The sequence below is a fragment of the Eumetopias jubatus genome, unplaced genomic scaffold, assembly GCF_037043125.1.
Source record: "Eumetopias jubatus isolate StellerSeaLion01/CBP00866 unplaced genomic scaffold, mEumJub1_p1.0 scaffold_13, whole genome shotgun sequence".
Lineage (NCBI taxonomy): Eukaryota > Metazoa > Chordata > Mammalia > Carnivora > Otariidae > Eumetopias > Eumetopias jubatus.
Genome location: NW_028274819.1, coordinates 47725456 through 47736592, shown reverse-complemented (window position 1 = coordinate 47736592; position 11137 = coordinate 47725456). Strand labels below are relative to the sequence as shown.

Genomic DNA, 11137 nt, shown 5'->3' with positions numbered 1-11137 from the left:
GGCTGTCAGGTGGGAATTCCTGGCGTCGCTGCTATGTCGTTGGACTAGGCACTGGAGCCAGGAGGAGCGGAGCCCAGTCTCCACTCCTGGGTTTGCTGTGCTTGTTGAAGCAGCCCCAAGCTCAAAGCGAAGTTTGCACCTAGATCACGCTTCGCGATCCTGCAGAGGAGCTAGAGCGAATTCCCCCCCCCCCACCCCGCTCCCACGGAATCATGGGTTTTCCAAAAAGACACAGAAAGGAGGCAACGAGGCACAGCCACAGAGACCTCTGCAGACCGAACCCCCCCGCCCAGGGCTGGTGGGAACTGGAAGGAACGAGTCCAGACCACGGGACCTTCCCTGGCTGTGGGCCGGCGCTCAGCTGTCCTTGACCTCTACAGCAGTTGAGGCGCGCGCGCCAGGGAAATGAAAGTAAAACCTGTCTTGGAGCGGACCCAACTGGAAGCTGGCGACAAGTCGCATCCGCAGAGAATATCTTGGACAGGGTTGGTGTGAAGAGCCTGACTCTCAGGGAACAAACTGAAATGAAGAGATGGGAAGCGGGAGAAAAGCAGACTAGGTTCGCTGGGGGTGGCTCCTGGACACAGAGCAGGCGCACAGTAATACTGTCTGAGGTGCCGACGGACTAGCCGCCTGACCTGGTCTGCTGCAATGACAGCTCTGCGGCCCGCCAGGCGGCCGGAACCCAGCCACTACGCTGCTTTGCACCCCTCTGACCCCGAGCTCTTACCAGAATCAGACCCAGCTCCGGAGCCAGGAATCTGTCCCCTATCCTCAGCTGGAACTCAGATCCATTCAAGTGACTCCCTTGGGGAAGAGTCCCCAGAATGAATAACTTCAGCCGCGGTCATTCCTTCCCCGGGTGCAGTGTCCACGGTTCAGTCCTGATAATGAAAAGGCCGGTGAACAAGCAGTGTATAGCCCGGACCAGACAAGTTCCCCCCCAACCCCCACCCGCCACCCAGCGCCCAGCCTCCTTTCACTGGGTCTCAGAACCAGTTTGGCAGAGCAAGTAAGAAGCGTAGAGGTCTGCAGAGGGCACGTCACAGATGGGGAAACAAACTAGAGGGGAAACGTGATGTACCCACCTTCACACAGCCACAGGGTGGGTACTAGAAGCCGGTCCGCCGAGTCCAGTGGCCCCGCGCCCACCGCCTCTTAGTCTAGGCGCAGAGCTGCAGGACTTGAGAATAGGGTAGGGGTTGATAGGATACCAGAGGCCCGAATGCAAGAACTCAAGCTTCGCGGGGCCGAGTTCCCTTCCAGCTTGGCCCTCAGAAGGGAAGTAAGAAGAAAGTAAAGTCAAGAAGGGGTGATGGAGGGCCGCCTGGGTAGCTCAGTCGGTTAAGCATCTGCCTTCAGCTCAGGTCATGAGGGATCGAGTTCCACGTCAGGCTTCCTTGCTCAGCGGGAAACCTGCCGCTCCCCCGGTTTGTGCGCTCTCTCTCTGGCAAATAAATAAATAAAATCGTTAAAAAAAAAAAAGCGGTGATGGAAGAACACAAATGGGTGACAAACGTGCTTGGGGGTGATTCATCATGAACAGGCATAAATCCTTGGGCGAGGGCTAGGACTCTCCTTTCCCCCTTGACTGCATGATGACCCCAGCCTAGAAATATCCACGCCGCGCCCGAGTCTGCGGTGCTTGCTTGCCAGGCCGAGTTAGGACTTTACTGCTTCCTGCGTTTGGCGTGACTTTGGTCAAATTCTTCCCGTCTCTGAACTTCATTTTCTACTTGGTGAGATAAGAAAAGTATTGTTAACCTTCCTCGCCTAACTCAAGGGTAGGTGTCAGGATCAAAGATCAGGATGTGGCTGTGTTTTGTAAACTCTAAAGCGATTAACATACGTGAAACATTAGTGTGCTCCCTGGCAGTAAATCCTCCCGTTCATAAATGGGTGAATGAAGTCTCAGAGGGCAGCAAAGCAAACTCTCAGGTTGTAACCTTGTAAGGAATAACTGGATTACGGGGGGTGGGGGAAAAACGAAACGGTATCGTCCGTTCTAATTTTGGTTATTCCCATATTTCCAAATAGGCAATTAAATTCTGAAACTTCAGATCATTCTCCCCTCCAAATCCCAATTCTCAAATCAGTCTTTTCGAGCCGTGCCCCTATTGCGAAATCTTACGAGCCCGTCCGAGAACCTTGGAGTCTCAGCCTCTCTGGGGGTGTTGGCGAGCCCCACTCCTCTAGTCTCTGCTGGGTGTCCTGCCCCCGCGACTCCGCGGGAGTCTGGGGTCGCGCTCAGGTCAGGCGCCGAGCCGGCAGGGGGCGCGGTCCATTCGAGGCCACCGCTCCCGAGGTCCGGGGCTCCGGCCATGCGCGTGGTACCTCCCGCTGGCTCTTGCAGTTCCGTGCCAGTAGGCCTCGCACTCTGGGTTGCATAGGTCCTAAGTAACGACCCCAAGAGGTTGTACCGGCCCCACTTCGCCCTGGTTTATATTCTGAAGCCTGTGCCCAGAGAGTCAGGATTGTGGCAGTTCCTACACCAATCTTTGGAGCTCATCTCTGAGTCCTCTGGGCACGAGGGACCCCTACCCCCACCCCCCACCCCCCGACCCCCACCCACCGGCCCCCACCCCCCCACCCCCACCCCCCCACACCTTCGGACAAGCAATGCGCGCGCTGGAGGGCAGAAGCCCGCGCGCGCCCGAGGGAAGAATGGGAGGGTGCGAGGGCAGCTCAGGCCCCGCCCCCTGTGCGCCTATAAAGCCGAGGAACCAGAGCCGGCCACTCAGTGGTTTCTTGGTGACACTAGGCGGAACAACTCGAGCCTTGCCACCTCTGGTTTCTCACCGCAGCTGGGACGTTGGGGTTTTGCCAGTGCCAGAGCGACGTCTCAGACTTTCTTCTTCCAGATCTTGGCAGATCACCCCCTCAGCAGGTAGGCGCCACAGGCGAGGCGGAGATAAGCGGTGGGGGAGGTGGGGGGGGCACTTTAGAGTCCTGGAAACTGGGAGTGTGCCGGATGAGGGGCACAACCCATTTTGGAAGGTCCTCTGCGGGTTGCGTCCCATACACTGGGCCCAGCCGTGCACACAACTAGAAGTGCAGAGACCCAGTCCCCTCTCCTCCGCCACCCAAATTCCGAGAAGTCGAGCAGGAAACCTCTGGGAAGCCTGGCGCTGGGCAGAGGCCTCCCCTGCGGGGCCTGTCACCCGCCCGGCGGGTGCAAATGCCGCTGGCGCCTTTCTGCGCCCGGGCGAGATAAGCGTCTGAGCCAGGCGGAGCGCGGGCTCACTCTGCCCGCGCGGGGGCCCCCACACGCCCTCCGTGCCCCGCCCGGGCTGTGCTGCAGGCTGGGTGCTCACGCTCGGCCCCTCTCTCTCCTATCAGGGTCCGCGCATCGCCGCCAGCATGAAGCTGGTTCCCGTCGCCCTCATGTACCTGGGCTCGCTCGCCTTCTTGGGCGCCGACACTGCACGGCTCGACGTGGCGTCAGAATTCCGAAAGAAGTGAGTCGCAGGCAGCTCCTTTTCCAGTCCTTGCACCTGGGAGACGAGGGGTTAGAAGTGGATGGGAGCCGGTCGGGACCGGGACCTCTCCTGGATGCATGCGAAACGAGTCTGTGTGTTTTCTAGGTGGAATAAGTGGGCTCTAAGTCGCGGGAAGAGGGAACTTCGAGCGTCCAGCAACTATGCCACCGGGCTCACTGACGCTAAGGCCGGGCCTGCCCAGACTCTCATTCGGCCCCAGGACGTGAAGGGCGCCTCTCGCAACCCCCAGGCCAGGTAACTATGCCCTGCGCTGAAGAGGGGTGGGCTAGGGGAGCTCTCCTCCATCACCCTGGCCCTGGGGATCGTCCGGGCTCTCTGGCAGTTCAGACGGCGTAGCAGTTTCCAGTCCCCTCCGGTCCTTGAATGGCTCAGATTCCTGGTGGCTGGGGCCAAAGCCCTGCTTGATGGGGGTCTCATGTTACCTTCCTTCCCTTCCCCAGCAGTCCGGACGCCGCCCGCATCCGAGTCAAACGCTACCGCCAGAGTATGAACAATTTCCAGGGCCTGCGGAGCTTCGGCTGCCGCTTCGGAACGTGCACGGTGCAGAAACTGGCGCACCAGATCTACCAGTTCACAGACAAGGACAAGGACGGCGTCGCCCCCAGGAGCAAGATTAGCCCCCAGGGGTACGGCCGCCGGCGTCGGCGCTCCCTGCCCATGACCGGCCCGAGCCGGACTCTGTTGTTCCCAGAGTCACAGGCACGCGGGGCTCCGGCCTCCCGGGTGCATCAGGTGCTCGTCAATCTCTTTAAGATTTAGGCGCCTGTGGCAGCAGCGAACTGGCGCGCGTATGCATCCCGCTGGCTTCCCCCGGGGCGGAGGGCTTCGCAGGGCCAAGCCCCTCAGCGGATGGAAACCGGGCTGAGACAGCCCTGCAGAGACCAGGAGTCCGGGAGGCACGGTCCAGCGGCGAGCCCTGGCTTTGCAGGAGCCCCTTCTCCTTGGAGCTCCGTTCCCTACGTCCCAATCCAGCCCAGGGGGGCAGAGGAATGCGAGGGAGTGTCTGCCAGGCTCACGGAAGGGAGAAACTGAGAATTAAATGCTTGAGACCCCCAGGGACAGGGGTCTGAGTCACTGCCGTGCCTTCCCACAAACTGATTTATCACGGGGTGTCACCCCACCGGGGCGCAAGCCTCACTATTACTTGAACTTTCCAAAACCTAGAGAGGAAAAGTGCAATGCGTGTTATATATACAGAGGTAACTATCAATATTTAAGTTCCTTGCTGTCAAGATTTTTTTTTTGTAACTTCAAATATAGAGATATTTTTGTACGTTATATATTGTATTAAGGGCATTTTAAAGCAATTGCATTGTCTCCCCTCCCCACTTATTTTAATACGTGAATGTCTCAGCGAGGTGTAACGTTGTTTGCTGCGTGGAATGTGTGAGGGTGTGCGTGAGAGACTGATTACCTCTTGTGGAAGAAGGAAACACAGTGTCTCTGTATATTTACATAAAATGGGTGATATGCGAAATAGCAAATCAATAAACTGTCTCGATGCTGATTAATTCTGGGCTCACGAGTCTTGGGAGGGAGGGTACCCCTGGTCCCAGTGCGTCCAGAAGCCTCGGGCTCCCGCCGCCTTGCGTGGGAAGGTGGCACGGCTGCGCGCGCGTGTGCTGGCTGGTCCCCCCGCGGGCGGAGCTGTCCCGAGCGCCGCTCTCCTTGCGGGGCGCGCGGAGCGCCTGTCCTGCGAGCGGGTCCGGGCTTCGCGGAGGCGCCTAAGATCGCAGCCTTGCGTGGCGGCCGGGCCGGGCGGGGAAGGGTGAGCTCTAGTGGGGAAGCGAGCCTGGACTCTCCGGGTTGCGCAACAGAGTCCCAGATTTTATGGAGTTGCTCGCGGAACCCCGCGCAAAAGCGCGCCTCGGAGAGCTGGGGTGGTCTCCGAGGCCTTCTAAGTGAGGAGCTGTTCCAGGCTGCCGCGGTGTTAAAAGTTAGAAGCTACTCCACCAAAATGTTCGCACTGCTCCGGGAATCCGGCAGCCGCGCCAGTAACCCCCGTCCTCTGCCTGCCTGGTGTCCCAGCGAGCCGGCGGGCTCATCAGCGAGGCTGTGGCGCCCCCAGCCGGCCGCCTGGGAGCGGCCCGAGAGCCGTCAGGCAGTACGTGCGGTTTAATAAGTCCTCCTACGTGGGAGTCAGCACACAGCCTTAATGAGAGAGGAAAGAAAAAAACAGTTTGCAGATGCCAACCAGGGCTGGCCCCCCCAGACCTGCACGGCGGCTCCCAGTTCTGGAACCGTGACTCAGCGCCCACACGCTGCGCAGCGTGCAGCTGCTGGCCGGAGGCGGGGACGGACGGACGTGCCGCCGGAATCGTGCGCCTCTGACGGCCTAAGACCTTCATTGTTCCGCCTCCCCTTGCCGCTCTCCTCTTCCTTCCTCCTCCCCAAGCCTTTTCATTTTTTCTTCACTTCTCCCCAGGCTGCCTTTTGCTCCCTCCTTCCTTCCCCTCCTTGCTTTCTTTATGCCTTAATCATCTTAGAAGGTTGACCCCAGTTCCAGGCATAGAAGCTGGACACTAAGCCTCAGTGAGTGACTAGAAGGTCAGGGGACACGGGAACAGTTAGGACCGAAGGGGAGGCTAAGGGGAAGCCCCCCTACTTTTGATTTCCCTGCTCCATTTGTGTCATCCAATATCCTGAAGACCCCGGATGGTGACCAACTGCTTGCCCTTTTCAGAAAGTTTCCCTGGCCTTTCCACGTCAAAGCATGGCTGAAATGTTGGTGCTTATAGGTGATCTCAGAAACCTTTCTGAGAAAATCTGAGTTTGGGGAATGGAAATGTTTCCAGGGCAGCCTACCTTCCTCTGGACCTTTTGCACCAATTGCCTTTCTTCTAAGGGCCAGAAATGGTTCCTTTCAGAAAAAGCCTGCTTGTGCAGTAAAAGAGATAGGTCCTAGGTCTAGGGTCCAGGGACAACCTGCTTCTGAAGCAGTTTTAATTCAGAAGAAAGTAGATCCTAGCACCTGGAATTTCCTTAAGATCACACACAAAGCCTCAGTTTTGCACACCTGGCCCTTGATGGTGTCCATTTTCATACAGTTCGTTGTCCTATTTGATCTCAACAGTTTTGTGAGACTCATCAGAATTGAGGCGGTTACCAATGCAGCAACCAACCATCCTCATCCTCAAGGGCCTTTTAATAAATGTTCAGAGAGAACTCTGAGCCAGGCATTGTAAAAAGTACAGGGCATGTATGGATGAGAGTGACTAAAAACTCCAGTCATGGAATTTCTATGCCAGTGAGTGGTTCTGGGTGGTCTAAAGGGGCGACAGAAGCCTCAGAGAGCAGCAAACACTTCAGCTTCACAGACAGTGATCAGGATTAAATACCCTTTTCCTTGCACCAAGATTTGTCGTACAGCCACAGAGCCCTCCAGCCAAACCTCACCCTGGCAGAACTTCAGGCGGCAGACAAAGCTGCCAAAGGCAGGTCGGGCTCTAGCTTAGGGCTGTTCTGAGCAGGGATCGGGCATCTAGCCTTTAGCCCAGGGAGTCTTATGACTCCCTTCAGGGAATCCAAGGCAAGTGAAGGAGATGGTTCAGCTCTGAAAGAGGCAGCTGCTCAGCTGGAGTCCTTCCCAACTGAAAATTTTGTGATCAGAGACCTGTCTGAAAAGAGACCCTCCTAAATGGAGTACAAGGTCTGAATTGACTGAAGGTCACCATCAAGCCCTGGGACATTCTCTGTGAGCCTTTCAACCTACCTTCTGGATTTTTTTTTTCATAAGGTGTTGAAGCCTGTCGGGATAAGGCCTCCTGATGCCAAGAACACATCGTTTATCAACAGTGATGAGTCATTTGTGAGCTGATTGGACATGTCCTCAGCTTTCAGAGTAGTCACAGCTTTTATCTTTAGCTACTGTTGCTGGCTGTGGGAATGGTACCATCCATTTGTAATCAGACAAAGAGTACTTGGCAATTTCTTGAGAAGCCAATACCTTGGCTGAACAGTTAAGGGTGGAAGAGAGTGATGGGGAAGATGGAACTTGGTTCTTTTTTTTAGCACCTGCTTTGTATCAGACATTCTCCTAGCCACTTTGTACATGTTATCTCATTTAATTCTTATGGCAGCTTTCTAAAGTAGGTGTTATTATCTCTATTTGTAGATAAGAGAATTGAACCTCAGAGACATAAAGTAACTCAGCCAAGATCACACAGTGAGTAGTAAGTGCTGGAGTCTGGATTTGCACCCAAGCACTCCAGGCTATTTTAATGCTATAAAGCCATGGAGAGTAAGTGGTGTAATTTTAACATTTGGACTCTCAAGCCAGATGTCCCCAAATGTCCTCTAATATGAGGATGGCTTGGGTAGGTGATTTACACCTGTGGTTCTGGAAGATTTACAGGAGGTTGGTAGGACTGGGAAAGGAAAATTACTTTGGCGGTATGCTCAGTGAATGCAAAATAAATAAATGAAGTGAGGATTGAAATTCTTGGTCCCGGTTTGAAGCAGGGGTTATAAATCAGGAATAGCTTTTCCCCCCTGAGCGAAGCCACTGACCTCTTTGGTTTTCATTGCCAAATATAGTTAGAACATGCCCTGAAGGCCTCAAGAGCTGGTTTCTGAGGAGAAGGCCTTCTGAGCTATTCCTGGCCAAACACAGTCCCACTCTGTATGTCTTGAGTCACCTGTAAGAACACCTGTGTCTACAAAGCTACAAATAGAGTTTCCACCTTTGAGGTGGAACCTTTTGTCTTTGACAATTGTTGCCCAAAGCAGCTTTTCAGAGGCTGTTGTAAGTTGACTGCTTTCTTCTCTTTTCCCCAGCCAAGAAGGAGAGGGCCTTGTTATCCTGGGTCCCACTGAGGTTTCTGCCAAAGCCAGATGGAGGCTTGGTCTCCATTTGTATGGGAAGAAGGGTGAGGCTAGATAGCTATCTGGTGGTCCCACTGGTCTTGTTCCAGAGCTATTTTGGAACATTCTGGAAAAACAATAAAATGACTGTGACCACACAGGCAGATGAATTTAGTAGGTTATTGTACATTTATCCAACAGCAGGAAAGTACTTCTGAGTATTAAGATGAATTTTTTAAAACACAAAAAATACATTTTACTTATTATATGATACTCAGTGCAGAACAAAAGATTCACCTTTCATACCACTCCTAGAGATAGTCACTATTAATATCTTAGTATGTACTCTTTTAGACATGTATATATATAATACATATCCATTTATGCATATACTTTTGAAAATTGAACTCAAGTGCACAGAGCTGAATTAAACATACTCCTCAGTTTAAGGCAAACTGTCATTACCAGTCTATTCAGGGCTTCTCTCTTGTTTTATTTTAATTATTTTTTTTCTCCTTTAATTTCCATACCTTTTTCCATCTCCTTCAGAGGAACCCTCTTTAACATATCTTTATGATAATTGTTATCTCTCTCTCTCTGTTCTTGATCCTTTTATTCCATTGGAGTGTTTGTTTTTTTCCTATTGATTTGAAACACTACCTAATGATTAAGAATATTAAAGTCTGTCATGTACACACATTCCTTTTTTCCTTTTTGTGCGTGTGTTTTATTTTTTGCCATATAAAACTTATAGATATTTATATCATCAAAGTTATCAATTTCTGCCTTTGTTGGCTTCCTTGGGAAGTATTTCTCTATCTCACTATTTTAGAATATTCACCTATTTTTCTTCTAACACTCTTATAATTTCACTTTGTATTTTGAACATTTTAATGCAACTGGAATTTCTTTTGGTATATGATGTGAGGTAGGGATTTAATTCGATTTCTTTTCTCCCAAATTGTTAGCCAGTTGCCTAATACATATACTAAGTAGTACACATTTTCTGCAGGATTTGAGAGTTTTCCTCCATCATATACTACAGAGGTTTTCAAGCTGTGTTCTACAGAGCCACAGGATTTTCCTGAGTTATTTCTGCAGATTCCTGGGGAGACAAAGAGGAAGCAAAAGAGCCAGACTCTTACTGCTACTTCCAGACGGAACAGTTCTACTCTTTTTGTTTTATATGCTGGGGCTCCATTTCAGATTTTATTATTTATTTTTATTTATTTATTTAAAATCTCTTGCTTTTATTTTTTTAAAAGATTTTATTTATTTATTTGACAGAGTGTGGGAGAGCACAAGCAGGGGGAGCGGCAGACAGAGGGGAGGGAGAGGCAAGCTCCCTGCTGAGCAGGCAGCCCCATGTGGGGCTTGATCCCAGGACCCTGGGATCAATCACAACCTGAGCTGAAGGCAGATGCCCAACTGACTGAGCTACCCAGATGTCCCTCCATTTCAGATTTTATTTGAAGAAAGAGTTCATCTGTTTGCAAATCAGTAATATAACAAAAAAATTTTTTAAGTTTCTATTTTGATTGTAGTTAGTTAACATACAGTGTTATATTAGTTTCAAATGTAGAATTCAGTGATTCAACACTTCCATACAACACCCAGTGCTCATCACAGCAAGTGCCCTCCTTAATCCCCATCACCTATTTAACCCATCCCCCCCAAATTCTTTTTTTTTAAGATTTTATTTATTTATTTATTTATTTATTTTTAAGATTTTATTTATTTGACAGAGAGAGACACAGTGAGAGAGGGAACACAAGCAGGGGGAGTGGGAGAGGGAGAAGCAGGCTCTCTGCTGAGCAGAGAGTCCGATATGGGGCTCGATCTCAGGACCCTGAGATCATGACCTGAGCCGAAGGCAGAAGATTAATGACTGAGCCACCCAGGCGCGCCTAAAGATTTTATTTATTTATTTGACAGAGAGAGACAGCGAGAGCAGGAACACAACAGGGGAAGTGGGAGAGGGAGAAGCAGGCTCCCTGCTGAGCAGGGAGCCCGATGTGGGGCTGGATCCCAGGACCCTGGAATCATGACCTGAGCTGAGGGCAGATGCTTAACAACTGAGCCACCCAGGTGCCCCCCTCCCCAATTCTTAAACAGTAAATATTTGAATCTGTTTCTGGTCCTTTTATTCTCTTCCATTGTTCAGTCCATCTTTTCCTGTACCAGTTTAACAATTAAAATAATTATTATTCAACTTTTCAAACTTACACAAAAAATATAGATAATAACATGAGCTCCCAGATATCTATCATTAAAATCTAGGGGCACCTGAGAGGCTCAGTCAGTTAAACATCCCTCTCTTGATTTTGGCTCAGGTCATGATCTCAGGGTCATGAGATCGAGCCTACTGTCAGGCTCTGCACTGGGCATATATAGCCTGCTTGGGATTCTCTCTCTCCCTCTGCCCCTCCCCTGCTTCTTCCCCTCTCAAAAACAAAAACAAAAAACAAGAAACCTAACACTTATCAGGGTCACCTGGCTGGCTTGGTTGGTGGCTCTTGATCTCTTGTGAGTTGTGAATTCTAGCCCCACATTGGTTTTTGTTTTTTTTTTAAGATTTTATTTATTTATTTGACAGAGAGAGACAGCGAGAGCAGGAACACAACAGGGGAAGTGGGAGAGGGAGAAGCAGGCTCCCCGCTGAGCAGGGAGCCCGATGCGGGGCTTGATCCCAGGACCCTGGGATCATGACCTGAGCCGAAGGCAGACGCTTAACGACTGAGCCACCCAGGCGCCCCCCACATTGGTTATTGAGTTTACTTAAAAATAAAATTAAAAATTAAAAAAATCTAACACCAAGATTTTGCTGTACTTAA

General features: G+C 51.4%; 1 protein-coding gene across 1 annotated transcript; it reads left to right on the top strand.

Annotated features, from left to right (window-relative positions):
* Positions 1–2757: 2757 nt before the first annotated feature.
* Positions 2758–4960, top strand: ADM (adrenomedullin). Its single transcript, XM_028116843.2, has 4 exons — positions 2758–2887; positions 3340–3458; positions 3585–3734; positions 3941–4960. The coding sequence occupies exons 2-4, from the start codon at positions 3361–3363 to the stop codon at positions 4257–4259; spliced, it is 567 nt and encodes a 188-aa protein (XP_027972644.1). The 5' UTR covers positions 2758–2887; positions 3340–3360; the 3' UTR covers positions 4260–4960.
* Positions 4961–11137: the final 6177 nt, after the last annotated feature.